Here is a 24867-nt window from a genome sequence, read left to right as displayed (position 1 = left end):
TCGCCTTTATTGCCCCTTACCAAAATACGTATAGATATATTGTTTGAAAACTAATAACATGTATGTGAAAATCAGCAACGTTCAGATCATAATATGAAATGATTAAAAAGCTGCTATCAAAAATAGATTGTATTTATCTTTTACGTTTATTATACTAAGAAGATTTAAAAATGCATATTGCTCCATATTATTGAATCTATTATTAACGCTATATAGAGATGAGATAAAGAAAGCTGCAATACAACGTTTTCTTTATTTTATCTGTGAAGAAATAGAACATTATTGCAAAGGCCGGGAAATAGAATTTCATTAGTAAGAGACAGACAGTGCCATTTCCGCCGAGGCATAATATAGTGCTTTTCTCAAAAGAATGCAGGGAACTAAAAAAAATATTTTTTTACGACTTCCCAAAAAGAAGGAGAATCTCAATTAGGATGTCTGAATTTATTTATGTTTTTTTAACGCATATCTCCGGCGTTCACCAACCGATTTGAAAATAGCATTAATTTCTTAAAAATAATACCCAACGACGACTCAACCAAAAAAACTATAAATCATCAGATCCAATTCCGCAACGTTTCCTTAAACAATTATCTAACTATTAACCTTTCTTTCTCCAGGAACATCCTCCATCCTTGGCCTTTCAGACGTGACGGACAACAAGTTAATCTGGAGGCAGCTGATCGCCGAGCTGGCTGGCACCTTTATCCTGGTCTCCATCGGTGTGGCATCTTGCATCTCTCTGAGCACCGCCAACGCACCACAGACGACCAGCATCGCGCTGTGCTTCGGTCTACTCGTTGGGTCTATTGTTCAGGTATGTACCTTAGATGTAATAGCTATGTATGTATAGGGTAGTACGTTTAAAAATAGACATTGATTTTGAACGTGACATGAAATAAAACATTAATAAATCGGTCTTTGAAAATTCATGATTTTTTTTACACTAAATCTGACGCATAATATTAAAAAAAAGAATGCAATTTGTCATCTTTAATGGTCTTACACTTGAAAAAGAGACCGCTTGTATTTATATGACTTTTTACGATATTCAGTAAACTTTTGATAGGAATAGCTTTAGTTACTTTAGTTAGACCAAAATATATCCTAGAAACAGAATATTTTAGTAGAACACTAGATTTAGATGAAAATTGATTATTAATAGTATTGTTCTTTAATATATTTATTTGCTTACGTACGAACCAAAATTTGATAAACAAGTATATCAACCTATTTATAAACATAAACTAAAGAATATTAATTCTGATTCGTTACATAATATTTAATCATATTCTTGAAAATGTTAATTTAAAACTGCAACGTAACTTATTATTCAAAGAGTTTACAATAAAAATAGGATTTCTTATGTTAATAAGCTGTATGATTTAAAGAGCGCAGAAACGTAAGAAACGTTAGCATAAAGTTATAAATTATAATAACTTACGTTTTAATTCTTATATCAGCTGTTTATTTCCGATTAAGTAGCGTAAAGCAGAAACACTTGATTTTATTTCTGATGTGCGTTTCGAAAATATATTTTATTTTGGATCAGCCATAGGTGCAAGTTAAAACAAAAGACCTCTGAAATGACGATGAGGATGAATTAAATAGTTAATCAATCGAATGCAACAAAATAATACACAATCCCTACTAATATTATAAAAGCGAAAGTAACTCTGTCTGTCTGTATGTAACGCTTTCACGTCTAAACCACTGAACTGATTTTAATAAAATTTGGTACAGAGATAGAGTTGACCTTGAGAAAGAACGTAGGATAGTTTTTATCCCGGACTTTTGAATAATTCTCCTGGAAACGCGATATAACCGAACTTTACGCGAGCGAAGCCGCTGGCGGAAGCTAGTAAAATATAAATAGACATAAATAGATAAATAGACATATACAGAACATACCATATCAACAAGAAGTATTCAGTGCAGACCTAGTTACCTGAATTAATCGGTCTATCTGTTCAGTGAAGCTGATCTGACACTAGGATGTGGCTCAAGAAAGTAACAGCGGCTTCGAGCACAGATGGATGCACCGAATGCATCTCAGCTATGTCTATAAAACTAGAAATCTCTCCTGTCATAGTTGTAATTAATTGGCCGAATTCTTGGGTAAACGAAAATGTGGTTAATTAGCTAATTTTAGTGCTCAATGAGAGAATTGAAATAGTTGTTTTGTTTGATAAACGACTGCATTTCTGTCAGCGTGCAGTTATACTAAGCATTTTTGTTTGTCTGTATGGGGCATCTACATATCTGTCCCATCATAAAGTATTTGATTAATCTGTACTACTTAAAAGTTCACTTCTTCATTTATCGCAAATAAAAAGTTAATAAAGTTGTAACAGTTACATATTATGTACCTAACCACTAAGGTTAATCCTAAACATAACTTTTAAAATATTACTATTAACACTAACGTTTTCCGCAGATTGATTCCATAACTTAGTTATTTATAAATCTATAACGGGAGAAAGTAGACAAAATTCAAATTCTAGGCCTAATCTTTGACGCCTTCACCATAACGTCACAAGCCTAGTTATGTCATTTATGTGTGTACCAGGTGTTATAATAAAGAGCAATTTCTAATCGTTCCGTCGAGTGAATCTGGTGCAATCTGTACGTAGGTACATCATTGTCCCTTCGTATGCAGGAACTTGTCCCAACACTATTGTATTGCAACCGAAAACCTTTTGTGATGTATGTTAGTAGTGACATATGTACATTTGTGACATATAACTGCTATGTTATGTAAACATTAAAAAAAAAAAAAAAGGGTTATGGTTGAATTTTCATAGCTACAATGTACAAATTGTACTTACAACCCTATCTAACCTAAATGGTATAGGGGCTATTGCTCATTTTGCTTACATAATCCTTAATAAATATCACCATAAAACAGTACACAGATAACAATTTTCTCGAGCTTGTACAATGTCAACTTAAATAAAGTTGACACACTGAACAGTATCGTAACCAGTAGCTATCTAAAACTAACTTGCCTGAAGCCATCTAATCTGCTTCTACAAAGTCAAAGTCAAAGTCAAAATCGTTTATTGAAAATAGGCTAGATTCTAGCACTTTTTCACGTCAAAAAATACAAAATTACAGCACCCCCAAAACGCCCCCCTTTCACCACTTCCTAGTGTTATGGCTGGGAAGAAGAAGTGGTGAAGAACAAACTTCCCAGCAACACAGCTGTCTATTACAATTTAATTATAATTAAATTACAATTATACAACCATTGCCGGAGAGATAATAGGCGATCTCATACGATCTCACTTTGCGATAACAATACAACATTGCAATAACACAATGTGGCCTACCATAACATGAAATCGGACAATTCTAATAACGTCCGGCCTTTCCCACGCGGTCGCAGACCCGCGAGCGGTCTCGCGTAAAATGTATCACACATTACATTCAATATCGTTAAAAGGCCAATATGCAAAACAGGCAAATACATTAACCTTGACATACGAACTGGTTACCGATCAAGTAGCGGCTTATAGACTTTTTAAAGCGGTACCTTTGGTGTATTTGGACATAAATATCAACCAATTTCGTGCAGAATCAAGTTCGAATTAATGAATAGATCATCAAGTCGTAGGTTGCGTTGCATACCCTTTGCATTTCAGAATATGTAGTTAGTAAGGTTTGTTAGTATCGTCTTGTGTTGGTCAGCAACACTCAGTACACAATCAACAATGATAGAGTGAAAATAAACATACGCCATACGTATCTCCGTGACCTATTTTTGTAGGTATATTTTTTCTACTGTCACCATATGGCTAGTGCAAACAAATTGAACGAGAGTGTAATTGAGATAGCTGAGTGGTCACGATTACGGTATAATTCGTCACGTCTTTAAAAACCCTCCGGCGATTTAGGAATTAATCAAATTGCCAACATAACGGTAACATAAACTTAGTGATTTTCTTTTTAATTTTAATGGTTTTAGCCTCCAACTTTTGACAGCTACGTAAGATTATGTAAGTGTTTTATATTGAATGATAAAATGTTATGTATCACCTTAATATTATGATTGTGATCATGATACTAACTTGATGTATCGTTGACCATGAAATCGTATGCTTGTATAGGTGTATGTATGTAACTATGTAAGTACATAAGTGATATGCAAATCAAGCTGGATCGTACATTATTGATATTTTGTTTTCACTATTAACAATAGTGTCGAAATGATAGGCGTGTCATTTGTGCTATTTAATGTCTCTTCACTTGGGTCAAGGTAATTTGAACGTTTATGGTTAAATGATAATTTGATAGTTAAAAAAACATTCGAGTTACGCCTATTTATTAGTGAAAGGAAATTTGAATAAAACAAAATAAAAACCGTTGTGTCGTGACGTAGTAAATTAAATTCAAAATGACAGAGGTACTTTCGAAATATTTTTAATATAATTTTACGATTGCTAATCATTCGAGGTCAAGTGATAGATTTATAAAAGGTGCATTAAATTATTCCGATCAATCGAACAAAAATGATAAATTAAGATATGTCACGCGACTCTTAGAGATGTTGATAACATTCAATTTGTTAATGATTAATTGAAACATGGTCTACTACGCTTAGCAGTTGTTGATATGTCGATATTATTGTGACAAATATTAACGATACAAGTAATTCTTAGTATGGTTCAAGGTGAATTACTGAAAGAATCAAACTGTTTCAGTAGACATGTAAAGTGACAAAGCAACAATAATTGCCTTTCAATAAAATTTTATAGTCCCATAAAATATTAAAATTTTACTTGCCTCTTTTGTTCTCCCTACAATTAATTATAATGTCATGAACGTAATAACTCTTTTTACGACATTTTGTATCTATAAATTAACATCACATTGTTACAGCATTTTAAGTCGTATATTTCCATACGAATGTATAAATTTTAGCACCTTTGTTACCAGTTGATAATAACTTACATTTCAGCTTATGATATCATTTTTAAACCATATTTATGACTCGATAATAATTATATGAAAAAAATGGACAAATTAACTAAATCCTAATTTCAATAACTCACTGCCACATGTTAGATGAAAATCTATGTTTTACTGAAGTGACAGGACAATAATTATGGCTGTAATAATTATGCATAATAATAGTCATTTTCATGATATAATTGAAATTACTTTGACACGAGGAAATGGAAAATATGATATTGCGGTTAGTTTTCTTGCTAATGATTTATTGGCTGACGTCTAATGATGCGATTAGGTCCTCATGAATGATCTCTCTAGACTTCTACTTGACTGGATCTCCCATTAAATCCATTTAATACGTCTTAATTACGATCCGGGAATTCAGCAAATCTTAATAAATATATCCGTCTATATGTCGCAGGGATATGATAAAAACGGGGATTTGATCAATTCCCTAAGGGATTTGATCAAATCACGGGGGATGTTAAAATAACAACACGATTTTATCTTTTCGCTAAACAAATCTAGTGAATTGAACAAATCCCTAAACTGGTTCAGTGAAATGACAAAAAACATGTCAGGTTCTTGTTTGGGTCGCGCTTGCAAACACTAGGCAAGCCGTAGGTCTGTAACGCACTATGCAAAACGTATAGATGTGCCTGTAAGAAAAATAATGTTTTATCTAATTCACGATGCCACAAATCACCTACATGTTTTAATAAGTTATTATTACAAATAGGCATATCTTACGCAACTAAAATATTTAAAAAAAATGTTTTGTTATATCTTAAAATATTATTCTGAGTAAAATTTTTTATACCAATATTTCCTTGTATTGCACACACCTGATTATCATAATTAAATAGGTATATCTTACCAAATAAACCTTCAAAATATCAAAGCAAAATTATTTTTGTCATTTCACTGAACCAATTTAGGGATTTGTTCAATTCACTAGATTTGTTTAGGGAAAAGATAAAATCGTGTTGTTATTTTAACATCCTCCGTGATTTGATCAAATCCCTTAGGGAATTGATCAAATCCCCGTTTTCATCATATCCCTGCGACATATATATCTATTCCTATGATCTATGAGCTTCCTGATGACAATAAATAGTTTTTGTCAAATAGGTACTTAATAACATTCATTCATAGCTCGCGCAATAAAGTTTTTTCAGACTTCTAAATGTCAAACGCTACTTGATCTTTATCTTTTTTTTTAATCAGCCTCCTAACTGCAAATGAGATTAATTTTTGCCTACCCAAAGTACATAAAACATTACGGTACTGCCTTAAAAAGTAAAGGAACACCAGTCTTGCGTATTAAAGATAAGCTTTTCCTTAAAGTGAAAGATTGCGTACTTACGAGGTAATATAAGTTAATAACCTCTTTGCAAGCTTTGGAATTCCCAACAAAGGAGAGGAGGAAAGGCTAACAAACCCTTTATCTTTTGATGTTCATTTTTTCCAAAGTTTCCATTAAGGCGCTCAAATACATAGGTTAATAAAAGTAACAGTTTCGCCGAGTACTGATAACGCTAACAGCAACTTAACTGATAGACAAACCATAGCTTTTGGTTTCACCGGTCGCGAATACACCTTACGGAAACTATAATCAGCATTTATCTATCAGATAGCTAGATAGCAAGCACCAACAATCGGATAACTAACTGACACTATCGGTAACTGGTGAAACTTTGCCTTAGTATCCCTAGACCTTAACCAAAGGGCTTTCGTAGGGTGACCACATTTCACCAGTATTCCACGGACTGGCACACATACTAAGCCCACTATGAACCGTTGACAAGTTCACACATGACCTTTGCAGCCACAGCTAGGTGCGCAAACTGGTTCATTCCACGGCTAATGTTGCGCAACGCACGACTTGTCGTGACGTCATCTGTCAATCGCACGCATGGATTAACATGACAATGTAACAATGAGATCTATGTGTTGTCGCCATGACTGAAGTTACTGTGGGATGGATGTTTCAGTTTAATAACTGCTTTGATGAAGATTTACTTTTGTGAGGCTAGATAACGAAAAAGTGTCTAAGAATGTGTTGTCGTATTTTGAAAAGCCCGTATCGTTACCTACGCATTCTTATTCGTATTGCCATTTGCATGGGCGAAAGCATTAATACATACCTATAGCTTTACCTGATTTTAAGATCTCCAGTCTTAAAAATAATATCTAAAACAAATATGTAAATATATTTTTTAAAATAAATCAGGAAACTTATAAGAAAAATAGATACAAATACAATGATGGTCACCCCACAAATACAAGACGCCCGTCATGTGATGTAGCGTTGTCGCCCCAACAATGTCACTGACTGACAAGCATTATTGTCAAGCATTGTATGGCAACACTCTTGATGTACAAAAGCAATGATTAATTGGCAATACCGTTACACGCGAAGACCTCGGATAAATTACTGCCATTTAAATTTTGGAAGCTTCAATGAAGATGTAGATCGCAATACTTCTTAGAATTTTAATTAATTTTATTATATCTACTTGTAATATTGCTGAAGATTGTTTTTTATAGATCTGGTCTGCATAGTTTAATATCACATAGGTACTTTAAAATATAATCTGCCAATTTAGTGCAATAAGCTGTACATAGTCAGACTTGTTGATCGAGATAGATGCAAAATCTCTTCTTGTTCCAAATATATTTATATTAAATATAATTAATAACGCAAATAATTAGCCAGCTTATTCTAAATTAAACGTCAAACGTTCGACGTGGGTTTATTTTAACAAGATTGCGCAGGAGCATCGGCACCTAAACAAAACTGTATTTAACCGAACCCATAACTATAAACCCTTTAACAGCTTCAATTATTTGTCAAACATCCTCAAAACTTGCATAATGCGTTTCTCTGTAACTTTGACATTTATAAGAATAAGACCACCTGTATTATAGCCAGTTGTAATTTGAACCTTATGCATAAAGACTAAAGGTGCTTTTTTGTGTGTGTGGTGTGTATTGACTCGTTGAAGTCTGCATATTTGACACTTACATTGTTTATGGTAGACTAAAGAGGTTCGGTTTTATGAGGTTGTCTTAGCAATTAAGGGCTTTGTTAATCGGCAAGCTTGTATGTAACTTATTTGGGATATATCTACATTGCAAAAGCTATTAACGGTACGTCAAATTTACGTACACGTAAACTCGTGTTTCATTTGCTAAAAATACTAGGTATTTTAGTAATTATGCTATACTGATAAATACCTAAACAAAATTAAACTCCAACATTTATGATGAAGATATTTTGGAGGTTGAACATTTGAACAAAGCCCACACAATTTAACACCTCTATTATAGTTAATTGAAATTTGTTTGACATTTACTGTCAATTAACGCCTCTTCCAATTACAATTGTTATTAGTTGACATTTTGTTGATGTTCAATTTTAGTTTTAATTTTTAGACTTTATAAGGCATTCAGAAGCCGGTAATTCTGACACCAGTCTAACCAAAGGGTATTGGGTTGCCCGGGTAACTGGGTTGAGGAGGTCAGATAGGCATTCGCTTCTTGTAAAGCACTGGTACTCAGCTGCATCCGGTGACCCCAGAATAGATGTGGAAAGGCTAGGCAGATGGTGAAGATGATGCTTGTTTGACATTTTGATAGAATAACAATAGAATTTTGTTTACATTGACGATAAGTTGCAGAGTTGACGGACGCGATTTTTACAATGTTCGTCGAATCGAGATATGTTTACAAACAAACTTTGTATCGATTTGTTTATTTACTATATTGACTGACTAACAATCGAATAGAGATGCTGCGACTGATGGTCAAGTTTGTAAACTTCCTTTGTTGTTATAACTATAGTTGTTGTTATTTTGATTTGGGAATAACAACATGCCTGGAATAACAACGCAATGACCTTTATTGATCTTCACGTCTAAGAACACGAATTAATCAAAATATTGACGATTTTCACACATATAATATTAGCCTACTTACTCATTAAAGTTGTTCTAAAATTACGTACCTATTATAAGTTGAGGTGAATTTTCACTGTCTCAAAACTTCATGAAAATTTTACATTCACGAACTTTAGACTACGAGAACGTACGAGGAAAACTTATTTACAAATCTAAGTCTTATTCTCAACTTTAATATTTCAATTGCTAACGGTATCCTCAAAAATATCTTTCCAAGTATGGGTTACGACAAAAAAGTATCGAACTCAGGTTCTTATAAGATCAAACATCCGCAGCCGGGGGGTTATTTCTCGATCGAACAAATAACGGTACATTTGATACCAACTGTATGTGTTGCAATTATTTTTTACAACACTTCTTACTTATCAAAACTATTTATAGAACATTAGCGGGCAATGATCTAGCTAGAGAGTACTGGTTTTTATAGAAGTAGATATGTAGTAAGTAGATCGGTGTACAGGATGTGATAGTTAACTGGACAAAATAGTAATTTTAAATTATACCAGAGATAATTATTAGAAACATTGTAAGTAGTTAGGAAAGTAATCGGGGAAAGGTTACATATATCGTCGGATTTGTGTCATCAGAAAAGGGCTTGGGCCCTACGTTTTGTCGTATTCCAAAAATCTGGGGCTCTACACTAGATAGGTACCTTATAGAAGATAATAGATACAAAATTGTATTACGAAATGAGCATTATGGAATGCAAATAAGACAATGGAACTATAAATATTAACTGAGAACAGGAAAACAACATTCAACCAAATAAACCATGTTAGTTTTTACAACAATAACGGAATCAACTTTTAGCGTAACCTTTGACCAAAATGACTCAAAAATGTGTGCCACTCCACAGTTTTTGTTCATCCAGAACAAAAAGTGATATAGAGACATCATTACAATTGAATTAATGAACTGACCAACTTTTAGTATGTAGTTTTTTCTGTTTTTTTTGTTCAATCTGTACTTTAATAGAGGGATTCCCTGAGATAAATCGGGCAATCTTAAAATATATAGTTATACATTTTAATGGGCGTAATTTGGAATATTCCGAATGATACAGAGCTGAAATTATGTTACATTTTATCATGATTGATGGGATCTTGTAGATCACGAAATAACCCGTAATAGGTGCTTTATACAAACTTATCTGCGTAGTATACGATAGTAATGATCACTTCCTGAAAAAAACCTAACAGTATGGATTTCATCTTTTTTGTCAAAATATCTTCGGGAAAGCCAGTGCCCGTAAGTACTACATAAAATTATTATATTATTTGCATGAATTACAGTAAAGCCTAGAACCTAATTGTAATTTATTAAAAGCATTCTACTCCGACATTGTGAAAATGGAAAAGCTTACATTTCGATATTTTATAATTATTAGTTTATAAACTTAAACATTTTGAACAAATTCGTGCGTAACCCATTACAAGCTACCACAAAATTACATTAAATCTTAAACATAAAATTACACCATAGACTTTTACACGCATAAAATTAAAAGATATGCAATAAATTAATGTTAAAATTATATATTATATACCTTTTCAATGTCAGATAACGTACTCGTATGCATCTCATTGCACAACTAAATGAAAAAGGCAGGTTTAAACCGACAAGATACTTGCGTACCTATGTCAATAAATTAATTTTAAAAGTCCACGAAAAATGCATTATGAGTAACTGACCTAGTGATTAACGTTCACTTTTGCCATATATTAGTGAGTATTACCATAGAAGTTTAGCGGTATACTATGACAGTTATATACCTTCGATTGGATTACAAAATATCCGGCTGCATACAAATTAAAAGGAGAGTTCAATAGTATAGAACGCACGATAAAATGAGGCGCGACGCGTAAAGGTTTTTAATCTTTCGCGATTTGTATGAATTTATTATTATCTATAATATAATGTGGAAAATAAATAGGTTCCTTATACCTTTATATACAGTATCGCTTTCAAGTCAAGATTATTTATAAATATGAAATGCGACGCGCAATAAATTGTTGCGTTTGTTTATTGTTTAAAACAAATGAATAAACGTAAAATAAATAAACAAAAGTGATGCGTAGTTGATGTTAATTTTTATTGTGTGTCAACTTATTATGTTTTTATTTATTTTGATAGCTCAAGAATGAATACGCAATACAATACTTACAAATAATGTAAATGAAAAAGTAACTCTGTATGTCTGTCGCAGTTTCTTGCCATAACTTATGAACCAATTAAATTGATATTTGGTACACAGAAAGCCTTGCAAAAGACAGCAGACAGCTTGGAAAAGGACATGGGCTGCTTTTTAATTTGGATGTAGGGCGTTTCCTCGGGACTCGGGCTAGCTTTATAGCTATTAAAAAACTAGGGAAAAGAAGACTAGAAAAGCAACTCTTGCATTTTAAGTATTAAATAAGATTTCTTGTGTACCTACTTATTTTTGGATACCATGAAACAGTTCTGCGTAAATATTAGCTATTTACATGTGCGTAGGTACAAAGCTTGCGTCTGAACACTTATTTGTTGCCTAATTTACGTGAAACATGGTCAGTTGTGACTTCGCAATCATGGAAGCTCACTGCTATTGTTTCGACATTTGAAAGTGCATTTTGCAAGATACTCGTATTTCCATAACCTACCCATAAAACTACATGCATTATGTTACTCTGTTATATCCACACTAGCCTATTTCCCGCGGTTTCACCTGTGCCCCATGGGAACTACTGCCCGTACCGGGATAAAATATAGCCCATGTTACTCGGGAAGAGTGTAGCTTTAAATCTGTGAAAGAATTTTTCAATTGTTTCAGTAGTTTCGAAGCCTTTGAGGCACAAACCAACAGACAAAACAATGTTTCCTCTTTACCCTATTAGAATTAATTGCTTTTTTGAAAAAAAATGTGGTCATTCTGTGCACATTTCTCGTCGCACTTTAATCGAGCGTACGATTGTCATAGATCATTGATCGATACGCACCCGTAGATCACGGCGACCTTGACTCTGATTGGCGTTAACCTGTTCGGAGCCGATCGGAACACTTCGTGACTGTTCGTAGGTCAGGAGTCTTGCCGATCATAATATTACGACAAAAAATATATTTGTTGAATAAATTAATAGCTTTAAAGGGTAATTAATTATTTATATTTAATATAATAAATTGTTTTTAAAAACCGTACAATGTTGCCATTATTTCTGGTAATATCACTTTCCTTATTTAATCAACACCAAAAATATTTACAATGTACAGTCACCTTCAAAATTTCTAGAATATTTATTTCGTTGACACTTGTTCATACAGTTTACGGTGTCTGTGCAAATTAATATAAAAATGAGTAAAATATACCGAATAATATTAATGAAAGAAATAAAATTCTCCTTATAAAGTCTTGTGTCAGACTGCTTGGAGCCATTTCTCGGCGGTTGGGCAACCACTGGTCTGCCCTACGCCCATATAGAATTACATTACGTTTTAATTAAACATATCATTGGACTTTTTAATTTGCATTCTGTTCATACATATATTTTAACCCGTCTATCAATCATGTGTATTGTCAATAAATATTTTTATAACTTTTATTAAGACCAAATTAAGGGGCTCATTATTGTTATTAATGTATTCTGTAGACGTCATAAGCTGACAATGAAATGAAATGAAATATATTTTAGATTTTTTTTATGTAACTGAGTATTCTACAGAATCTACATACATACATATATCCAACAAAGTCAAAGAGGACCGATTTCTATAAAAAAATAATGTTATGTTGGATCGTAAAATCGTATAAAAAATATGTTTATGTGCAAAGACACATCCTGCAGTGAAAACACCCCTTACACGTCGAATCACAGATAGTCGACCGTGACATTTTCCTTAAAAATTACACAAGGCTCACTCGAAAACTTGTAAATATCAAAAACGCTTATTATTATTATTTGGCGCTCCGATTTCGACACTTTTCTTAATGATTATACCTTTATTCGTTGCTCCGCGTGCCCTAAATCAAGCAGACTGGTCCTGATTATAATTTATTTACTTTTCTTGTCCATTCATGTCGAATGTTGAATTAATTCATTGAGCCTACAGTTGAATGTAAATCAATTTCATATTAATCGACTTTACTTGTACCTGCTTGATCAAGAAAGGCATTTTTGTTGCTGATATTTACATTTTACACAAAAAAGCCTATAGGTTTTTTTTTTATTATTATCAAAACATAAAAACATACAATTTTCTGTTACAATAGCACAAATAAACCACTGAGGTTTGTCCTTAAAATGTATAAGGTATGTATCGAATTCCAAAAGTCACCCAGGATCCTGGAATTAAAATTAAATTATCATCTTTTTCTATCTAGTTAAGTTGAAAATCAGAACTTTATGCAGAGAAATTAGAGGAAAAAAGAAGAATTGAAAAAAAATGGCCCAATATTTTGAACATCTGTGTTGCTTGTGTAACATACATGTTTGTTTACTAACATAAGCAGCCGAAGTTACGTGGTTCATAATAACTTATTTCAAGATGTCTTCCGCAGTGGCCAGGTGACCGAGATCTAGTGAGCATTTTGTATTGCCGCTAGTAGATCGTTTGTGATGCTAGTTATTGTACATTTCCGTGATAACATAGATTTACATGATTGTAGAAATACGTCAGAGTTGGAGTTAGAAATAACAAACTTATCTGCATATTTGAAAGAGTAAACTCTTCGATATCGATTGGCAAAGTTCTGATTGGATATATTGTTTTATACTCGAATTAATTAGGTCAACCAAAAACGCAATCCGAACATTCGTATTGAACCTTTTCTAGTACAAAGAGGCTATATCTATAACGCACCTCAAAAAATATAAAAGTCCTTCTCCTGTCACACATGACATTAAAGATGTATCACAGAAACAAGTAAAAGTACGAAGAATAGGCGAACATTGAACCCCAACCTCCGTGAGACTGACCCGGACTAAGCTATCAATCAACTTATTTCACGCCTCATTTCGGCTCTATAGCAAATTGTGTGCCTTCATCATTTCATGTCAGTTTACACGTCAACCCTGACTTTCGACTGGATTATATTAGCTGTACGAAAATGCCATTTTACAGCCTTTTGTACAATATAAAGGATAATTAACGATGTTTGGCAAAACACAATTGATAAGTGTTGACTTTGAAAACTTAATTAGTTGCAAAGGATTTTGACCGCGACTGTACACAGTTGAATGGTCAATAATAAACAAGATTGCAATTATGTTTAGAAAGATGTTATTTTTAAAGCTTCTTCTGTATAACAAAAAAATGTTTTGGTTTGTTATTTTAATAAAATTAATCACGTTTACATTCAAGTAGTCTGAATGAATAGCGAAATCTCACGGCCTTATTTTTTCATAACTCGAGCTATTCCAATACTCCTAGACATAATAAAATATTATTAAAGATCGACTTTAGTTATAGAAATGCCAGAATCTGATGAGCAATATGGCATTGGCATATAGAAAAAAAAAATACATAATCAATTGAGATTGAAACTGATCCATCATAGGTTTATCTAAAACAGTTGAAGGTGACTTTCATCAAAAAGTCTATACCTAACTAATTTTCAATAACGCATGCAATCTGAACTTATGAACTATAAATTATAACTGGCAATGATTATGATATAAATATATCAAAGAATCGGTTGCAGGCACACTGCAGACTAAACAGTCGGCCGATATAATAAGAAAGTCGTGAATTTAATCAAAGTTTTTACTCGATCTGATGCCGACTAAACACATGATCGTCGCTGCGCTTGCAACCATTCTGATTTATGAGCCCAAACAAACTATCGGCCGACTAAAAGTTTACGGTATGCTTTTATATTTGGAAATTAATTTAGTTTTAAACCGCTGCGGGGTACTTTATAGGCTAGACTGCAATGTGTGTGATTAAATATGGTAATTTGTTGATATTGAAAGAGATGAATGGGCTGTGGGCAGGTTGAATCAGTTTATGCAGGACAACAGTAACACGTGCAGAACTGGCTTGGTTCATATGTAGCCTTCGTACGTAAAAGTTTGTCAGTTCTACTGAATTGGAACTTGATTATTTTCAAGCTTACACACTTATTTGCAAGCAAGTAATATATTTCGTTTGTGGACATAGTTTTGGTTCTATTATACTGGTCAACAGAAGTGATGTTGTAGATTCTAAATATTTAACGATCTATGAACTTAGATTAAAATTAACTCTATTTAAATTCTGGCTAATTAAATTTTAATTCTGGAACTGTCCATGGTTTCAACCGCGTTCCCAGCGAACTTCCTCCCACCTTTTTTTATCGACGTAAAATCATCAAATGACCCTCCCGCTGTGGGTTAGCAGCGGTGAGGGAGTGTCAGACTCTTACTGACTAAAATCGTCGTGTTCCGTCATAGGCCTTTTATGTACCAGGGCCGCGGTATCTCTTTCGAACAACCCGCAGCCCCGGCAGGCCTTGGCCCTGCTGGGGTTGCTGACGTCTCTTTGAGGAGCGCGTGGAACAACGCGCGCCGTCGACACGGGTCTGTCGTCTAGGAAGACAGAGGGACGATGAGCCACCCGAACTCACCGCCCACAGACCCACGCCTACGGTGGCCGGGAGTCATCTCGCGACACCCGGCGCCCATGGTGTCTACCTGGTCCAGCGCGGCGGCCGGGATGAGAGGTGCGGACTCTCTGGCGTTCCGCCTCCTCCTTCTCGAGCATGACCGCTTCGCAGAAGGAGGCGACGGCATCCCATTCCCTCTCGCCCCGGACCATGGCCTGAACCAGGGCCGGACGCGAGAGGTTGCCGCCGCCCAGAGCCTCGACGAGGACCCGGCGGTGCCCTTCCCATGCGGGGCACACCTGGACTGTGTGGTCCACCGTGTCCTCGGGGCTGTCCGCACAATGGTGACACCCGGGCGCCTCCTCACGACCGATGCGGTGCAGGTACCTCCCGAAACAACCGTGTCCGGTGAGGACCTGCGTCATGCGGTACGTGAGGGCGCCGTGACTCCCCGAGCCACTCCTCAAAGGGGACTTACCGCCACGATGGTGGCGTGTCCTGCACTGGGTTGCGATAGTCGCTCCCTCCAGGCCACCATGAGATCGCGCCGGAGCTCCGCCCGCTGCGCGACAACTTGCCGCGGCAACGGGGTTTCTCCCCGGCGCTGAGCCTCCTCGCGCCAGTCGTACAGGCGCAAGAAGACCCTCGCCTCCAGATCCCACGGTGGCAGTCCAGCGAGTAGGCCAGCTGCTTCGCGGGAGATCGTGCGGTACCCCGGATTAGCCTAATGGCTATCACCCTTTGGGGCACGTTCAGGTAGTGCACAGCCCGCGGCCGTGCCGAACGTGCCCATACCGGGGCCCCGTAAAGGGCCATGGACCGCATGACCCCGCGTAGAGTTTACGGCAGGGGCGTTTGGGCCTCCCAGGTTGGGCAGGAGCCGCTTGAATGCAGCACCTGCCTTCTCCAGTTTGGGGCCCAAACGTCGGAAGTGCTCGACGAAGCTCCACCGGCCGTCGAGGACGAGTCCCAGGTACTTCATCGCCCTCTCGACGCCGATGGTAGCCCCCACCGTGACTTGGGAGCCTGAAGGTGGCGCGTTCCGAAGCCCATGAAAGCACATGGCCTCGGATTTGTGCAAGGCCACCTCCAGTCCCAGCAGCTGGATCCTCTCGATGACTATCGCAACCCCGCGCGTCATTATGTCGGCCGCCTCCTGGTGCGACCTCCCTTGTGCCAGAACCAGCGTGTCGTCAGCGTAGCAGACCACGCTGACGCCGCTAGGGAGGTCGGCGCGCAGCACCAGTCGTAGCCGATGTTCCACAAGAGCGGCCCCAGTACCGACCCTGCGGAACACCGCACGACATCTCTCGCCGGTTCCATTCCCCGTTGTGACCAGGGTAAATGATGGACCTATCCGACAGATAGGCCTCGACCACGCGACGAAGGTAGGTCGGCACCCGGTGATACCGGAGTGCCTCCCTGATGCAACTCCAGGGAAGGGTATTGAAGGCGTTGGCGATGTCGAGAGACACCGCCAAGACGACCCCCCCCCGGGACACAGCATCCCCCGTCGTGAGAGCTCTCACGCGCATGATGGCGTCCACCGTTGAGCGCCCCTTGCGGAAACCAAACTGGTGGTCCGCAAGGTCCGGCCCTATCCCCCCAAGGTGCGCGACGAGGCGGTGTGCGACAACTCGCTCAAAGAGCTTGCCCACCTCGTCGAGCAACACGATAGGCCGGTATGCGGACGGAGAGTCCGCAGGGCGCCCCGGCTTCCGTATGAGGACCAGTTTCCCTGTCTTCCAACGAAGTGGGAACTGGCCCCTCTCCAAACATGCGCTGAGAAGCCCCCTAAGTCGAGGCCCGAGAGCCTCAAGGGCCAGGACCCAGGCCTTGCCAGGCAGGCCGTCAGGCCCTGGGGCGGTGTTTTTGGCTTTCAGCCTAGCCACCGCCACTCTCAGGTCCACCCCAGTCACCTCAACTTCCTCCCACCTAAGATAAAAGTTTGTGTTATGTAAAAGCTTTATTATTAAATCCCTCCTATATATGTACATGTATATCAAATCCCTCCGGTAGTTATTGACATATGGATGTGACATGCAAACTTTCGCTTAGGTAAGTACCTATATATTTTAAACATTAGGACGATAGATAGATTTTCCATTATGAATTTAATTGTACAGGTAGGTACTCATGGTATTGCAAAAAGTATTTCTACATGATTATGTAGATAATCGTTTTGTGCACAGTGATCATTATAGATTTTTAAATCGTTTTTTTTATTAATGATCGGTATAATCATGTTTTGATGAAGCGGAAGTATCTCATACTTAGTATAACATCATTATTGTACAAATAAACCATTAAAGTATTTTAATGACTGTTTTGTCAGATTGACAATGGATTTGCCATTTTTTACCTCATCATTATAAAAACTAATAAGTGTAACTTTGCATTATCGCGGAAAAATATTTCAGCTGAGACTAACGAGGCAAAATGTTATGTACTTAGGAATGATAGTAAATGACTTAGAACTTTAAAGCACCAATTTTCCCTTGTATTCACTCACTACGAATACACTCACACTAATTATAATTATCGTGAAATTATGAGCAGTTTATCTAGGTTATATAAATTCTTGTCCTTCAGTACCTAGCAGTTTGCCACTTTTGCGTCTATCTTCACAACCTATCCCTATTGAATATTAAAATAATTAATTAAAATTATTAAATTCTAGGTCGTCCCATCTCAACATAACAATAAAATAATAATAAAAGGCCCATATTCACAGTCCACAATAAGACTACGTCACTAATACTACTAAGCACCTAATATAATAACCAATAGGTGCATTATGATACACTTAACCTATAAATAGTCACATTGATGCGAAATACATTTCTATGAATAAATTAAGCTATTTATACGCGAGCTCAGTAAGAGCGGTTGACGTAAGAGTGAACAAGACACAAACAAGTAAGTTTGCACTTGACATACTTAAGTACTAGTCGCAGACGGACGGAACTCTTCCTACATTCACTCGCCGAGTGTGAATCCGGATTTATTTGGAGGGATCGTTTTATAGGATAAATGGGGCGTCAAAACTGTAATATCATGCAATGTGGTATAAAACAAATAAGTATTTGAAAGTATGTTAGTCTAAGGCGTGAAAATGAAGCGTAATAATAAACTTTGTTTATTGGTAAGAAACAAGTAGGTAAAATATGTTTTGTAAACGAAGAAAAAAGAAAAAGTAAAACAAGAAAAAAAACTAGTAGAAGTTAGACCTAGACTAGCAGCTATGTGCTTCTTTTCATCCAACTCTCTTCTATATTAGAACACCATATAAAGAGTAAATTAAAAGGCGTCTAACACGGATACAATCACGAACAGAAGCGTTAACACAAAAAATACCGAACCATCAATCTTGCGTACACTTGCCACAAAAAGTGTATACCAAAGTAACAGTAGGTATAGGAAGATACACCCGCCAACATCCGACTTTCACAGTCCAGGCCCGTCAATGGGCGTTGAGGCTGATGCGAGTGTAATTACTATCGGCCAGTACTGGAGGAAAGTTACTCGACTGTCTATTAAACACACTTATTTTGAACATAGAGAAAGTAGCATTTAGTAAGTGCGACACTTTCTCCCTTTATAAAATGTAATCGATCAATTTTGCGAATTGTTTGCTTTTTGGTTTTATTCGATTCATCGAATTGGTTATTGAGTGGTGATAGTTATTTTCAAATCTATTCAAGTTAGTGGGATGTTTTGTAGTTTATTTTTCTGGAAATCTTAACATCGACAAAACGGGTCCATTGACAAAAGTTTATTAAGTAGTTGGTTTCAAAAGACTTGGTTTAAAAGTGTTTTGAGGAGTATATAAATATAGAGCAATTTTCGCAACCACAAAACAATTTAAACTCGTTTAATAATACAACCGATTAAATAAAATTCAATTATACTTAACACATCCAAATAGTCCGTGATGATAGACTTTACAAACCATATGCAACAAGTTTTGTATCGAGTCACGACGATTTTATCTCGCATCAGATTAAATCTGCAGTCCAAACGAATTAAATTTCTTAATCGACTAAAAATTAATAACTCGATCCTTAATCGCCTAGTTAAAGTATCGAGTCAGTGTCAGTGAAGTCACGACTGCTTTATCCCATGATAGGTTTGTCCTGACGTGTGTATGATACAATCGATCATTAATCGACTATCACTCGAGATGAATTGTTTATTGACAAACGGCTGGGGAATATACAATAGTATTTGTAGCTTGGTAGACTCGTCATAGGAATGTAGACCTTCATTTGTTAGCTTTAAGGTTGACTATTCTTTGCATGATATTTATGCGTTACTATGCCTATATGGCATCGTAGAGGTGGCCTCAGCGATCTAAGAGGATCGATTAACATGTAAATTAATATTTATCGATTGTATTGTTTTAGGCGTTGGTATGTATTGTTTTTTTCACAATGAGCGATGCAGATCATCAATTTCTATTTGGTGTCCATTTATTTCGCTTTATATGTGAAGGTCGTTTTAATAAAGGTCATTAATGTATTTTGGTATTCCTATTAACTACGTATCGATTGTGAAAATTAATAAGAACTTTTAAAATTTTCAAAGTCTGGCTGATTTACAGTCTTCAAGCTTTCTATTTGGACAATCTGCATCACCAAATATTTAGATAGTTTTGACAGAATGATCCGTATTGAACGTGATATGGCCTTCCATAGTAATATAGTAACACATGCTTAAGATATATGGTAGATTACATAAGAAAAACAGTGATTTATTAAGATTGTATCTCGAACTAAAACTAATATAGGACCGGAAGCATCTCGCTCTAAAACATTCATTCGAGGAAACGTAAATCAAGTTAATTTAAATTTTATTAATAATGTTAAGCCCTTTAATATATTCCAACACGAGTCTTCCGATCATAAATACGTTATTAATAATCTTTATGTATTAATTATTTATATATTTTGCATAATTCATTTAATAAGTTAATTAACGATTTTCACTAATTTAATTTGTGAAATTATTATATTATTCAACTTTTGTGAAGAAGATGATCGATGTATTACTTAAATTGAAATATTTTCATTTATTAATAACTAGCCGTTCCCGCGGTTTCACCTGCGTCCCGCGTAAGCGTCCCCGTACCGCGATAAACCAACAGTGAAAGCATTTTTCAAATCGGTTCAGTAATATCGGAGCCTTTTGGGTACAAACAACAAAAAAAAAAACTCCTCTTAATTATGTTATTAGTACTTACAGGTTTTTAATTATATTACATTAGATTTTTAAAAGCATATAAATCATAGTTCTTCAAGTACAATGTTCCAAATCTAATAATTCTAAGAACCAATGAATAATTAACGATGTACCAGATATTAATTAGCCATATATTAGAATCGATCGTGTAGCCTATAAAGTACATGTTTACAGCTAAAATGTAATCTTGCATTTTACATAAATCTCAGCGCAAAATATATTCAATCGCGAATGAAAACACGACATTGAATGAATGTTGAATGAACGTAAGATCACGACTCGTTCTTACGTAAGTGAACCTTCTTATTAAAATGTAGATTATATATTTTAAATTATTTATTAAATGCGCATTTTATGAATGAGTATTTATGTAATTGTAGGGTTTGTTCTAATGAGGGTTTTCGATACTTTTTCTGCCGCCAGGCGGCGCTTCGTATGCGTCAGGTCCAAACAGCTGTCAAATAGTATGGAATTGTAGGTGCCGAACTTATTGTTTATTGAAATTCTGTTATATTGGAAGTGTTATTGATTTTATTATGGACTACGGTCAGAAAAAGGTTTCCGAACTAAAAATTGAGCTAAGAGAGAGGGTGCAAAAGTCACTGGTACTAAGGAAAAGCTTGTTGAAAAATTTGTTAACACAATATGATTTAGTTTTTTTTATTTACTCAACCGCAATAGTAAAACAATAATGCAGTGCTTTAATTATAAAATAAAAAAAACACTAAAATCGTTCACTATTCATAGTAAAGATAAGCACTTTGACAGTTACCTGGACCTGACGACTCGGTGCTGCCACCTGGTGGACGCCATTTTAGAAAACCCTCATTGTGCAATATGTAGCAAGATAAGAAAAGTTTCATTGATGTAACTTCTTATGAAAATTAATTAGATATGTATCTTCTGGACGAAAACGTTTACGTAAATAAATATTTTCTCATTATACATGTAAAGTAAAAAGTAAATATTGTAACACCGGCAATGCTTACCTACTTATAATCTTAGCATCATAATGTATTCCGAATAAGTATGAAATAAGTTACATAATATAACAAATTAACATAGTTAAGTAAAAGATATTACGAAAAACGATTTTCAATTATTTCCACAGATCAAAAAAGAAACAGAATTTCCTACAAGTCATCCATAGATACAAGAAAGTCAACACAATACAATAGCACATGACACTGAATACTAGATATATGACCACATAAAAACAATGACCACAACACGTGAACTTTCCCTCACAACCACATGTAATTATCTAGCTAATGAAAAAGAGAAATTCTCTCAGTAAGAAGTTTTCTCTTCAGTCGTAAAACTGCTTCCTAGTAACAGTATTACTGTGACCCTTTTACTAATTAAACTGTCATTAAGATGTGATCTGCTGTGACCTTAGCGTCTAGTTAGAGTAGCTATGTGAAACTGGCTATGAATGAAATGTGTGAGTCTGCCTACAAATACTTATAGATACATAAATGAAAAAAAAACTTCAGAAATACATAAACCAGTATAATTTGGAAAAAGATGCAATTTGATATTGTTTTTTTTTATATGTAAAAGAGAACAAAGTTATACGTATTTTTAACACGCTTATATTAGCTTATATTAGTAACTATGTATGTAAGAAAATCTTGGAATCTTAATTTGACCCACTGCCCGGTCTTGAATTACAATGAAATTTTGCATATGCTCTGAGTTCTGAATTTCTGATGACAATACATGACTAGCGAGTTTTTTTAATTTTTTAAACTATTATATTTTTATAATAAAGCCAGGCCCTAGGTAGATAAAACTTACCATTCTTATGCAATTGAGAAGTGCCTCAAAGTGATCACATGCTACCTATGTATGCAAGAGACAACTACATAGGTAGATACATAATAAATTGTCAACTAAATGAACCAGGAAAATGCAGAAAGGAAAATATTCTCACGATACTTTCCCAGCTTGTTGTTATACTAAACAATATGAAAACCTACAGTAATAAGTAATAACAAAGTATAGTACAGTCTTAGAAATGCGATAATCTGTGTGAACTTAGAAGTTTATTCAATATCTGGAATTATAAATAATCGGACTCATCGTCAACGTATTGCAATTGCACAAACTTGAAACGGAAACTCAAGAAAACTATATTTTATTTTAATCTACGAACTCAAATAAATTGCAACAAAATATAAAGTCCATTAGGTATTCCTGCAATTATAAATCTTATAAAATTTCCACGCTTGCATGAAAAAAAATATAGCCAAAATTTTCAATTTTCATGAAAAATAAAGCCTTAAAAACAGTCACATCTACTTATGTCCAACTTAAGTTTTACGTAAGATAAGGAACTAATACAGAAAAGTATCCAGAAAGGTTTCCATGGTTACCTAACACCGTTAGACTGGGCACCGAATGTTAAGCACTATGTGAACAGTAAGTTCATGTGAACTAGTTCATATACATAAGTGCTTTGTATGTACACTATGTGCTGATAGTTTATATGTAAACTGCGTGAACTGTTATTTGCCTATGTCCACTGGGTCCACTTTGGAGTTGTCAATGTAAATTGAGCTTAATTTCTACTTGAATCAGGTTTTATTGATAAAAGAATAGAGATATCGTTTTTTTGTGGACGTCATCTCTATACGATATTATATAATTATGTGTCAAAAAAATTTCTTTGGCTATATTTATCATGTATAGATGTTACCCTCGGTTTTTACCTTTGTCCGGACTTCGAACTGCGAACCGAATATGGAAAAAATATAACTTAGGTACGTTGCTCAAAAATATTCACTCATCAGTTATAGAGGTATTTCTTCAAATCGGTTCAGTAGTTCGGATAAGTTTCGTTAGACAAAAACGAAAAAATATATCGTGTTTTAGTAATTTAGTAATTAAGTACATAAAAAAATAAATGAATAAAAATGCCGTTCTTTTGACGCTTGTACCACACGCCGAAAGCTCGCGCGACTTAATTCCGCTAATTTATTGGCGCCAGCCGTGCGTGCGCGCACTCTTATTGCGAACTGATACAAACGACGTCCACGCACTGACAGATTTATTTGTAGTCAGTACTGTTACTTTAAAAACATGTATAAAATATAGTATGTACAGGTAAACAGGTAAAATTTTTCGTATAAGTAAGTTTCGTATAAGTAAGATGAGTAAATTATTCAATAATTTTATTTTTTATTTTAGTCGTAATAAGCTTACATACACACATTATTAATGACTTATAATTTCATAGACGTCCACAAGTTATTACTCAAAAATAATTAGCATTTCAAACACCATTTTTAATATTACCTTCGACACATCAAACTGTTACGTCAACGATTAAAATTAATTGTTTCTGAACTGTATGCAAATAGAAACAGCGTTAATAATTATTGGCGAGTCGTTCCGTTCTACGCAATAGTTGTAATGAACCGGCGACAAGCTGGCTAGGAATTCTGGGCTTAATTTGTTGCGCGATGCCAAGTACCTCTACAATGCATTGTGCGAATGATTATCGAGACGAAATCAAATTGAAACGATTAAAATTACGAGTTCTTTCTTTCACTGATTTTGTCATTTTTGTAAAGATAAATAGATTACACAAATTGATGTTCAATAGTTTTCCAATAAAATCTAATTGACAAAGAACGTATGCAATTAAAGTAAATGAAGAAAGCAAACAAATGAAAGACGATCACAGCAATCACCGTCCCACAGCCTGTATTCTACAATTGCATAACCGAGAGTTCCTTAAACCCGAGAATTACGAGAAAAACTTGTATCACAACTCGAGATCACATACACGGAATGTATTAATAGGCTTACTCGATACTTTTATATGCTCATATCTAATTTACATTCGTTAGCCGTAAATATAGGAAGGAATGCGCGGGCGCAGTGACACGGGAGAAAAGCATTATCATAACGGAGTGAGGTCGTAAAATTACATATAAACGACTGTTACGCAACGTTATTAAAATATGTATTCAGATACGAAGGTTTTATATTAAGAGCTTCCAATTAGACGTAGATAGTGAAAAGGTTTTAACGCTGGATAGAAATAGTCACGATATGAGACTTGAATATCAATGCGTTTGGTTAATGGCGTATATTGCACCGGAAAGGCAGAAATTCAGAAAAATATTACGCGACAGCAACATGAGC

At 35.5% G+C, this 24867-nt stretch overlaps 1 protein-coding gene across 3 annotated transcripts in view; it reads left to right on the top strand.

The window, feature by feature from the left end:
- Positions 1-24867, top strand: part of LOC110379159 (aquaporin AQPAe.a) — a 78036-nt gene that overhangs the window by 34553 nt on the left and 18616 nt on the right. For all 3 annotated transcript variants that reach the window (XM_049842392.2, XM_049842390.2, XM_021338687.3), the window contains one exon: positions 621-817. In XM_049842392.2, the coding sequence (XP_049698349.1) occupies positions 621-817 (197 nt within the window). The remainder of the gene's footprint in view (positions 1-620; positions 818-24867) is intronic.

Source organism: Helicoverpa armigera, chromosome 5, assembly GCF_030705265.1.
Source record: "Helicoverpa armigera isolate CAAS_96S chromosome 5, ASM3070526v1, whole genome shotgun sequence".
In the NCBI taxonomy this organism is placed as follows: domain Eukaryota; kingdom Metazoa; phylum Arthropoda; class Insecta; order Lepidoptera; family Noctuidae; genus Helicoverpa; species Helicoverpa armigera.
Note: the sequence above shows the minus strand (reverse complement) of the source record. Positions and strands in the feature narration are given on the sequence as shown.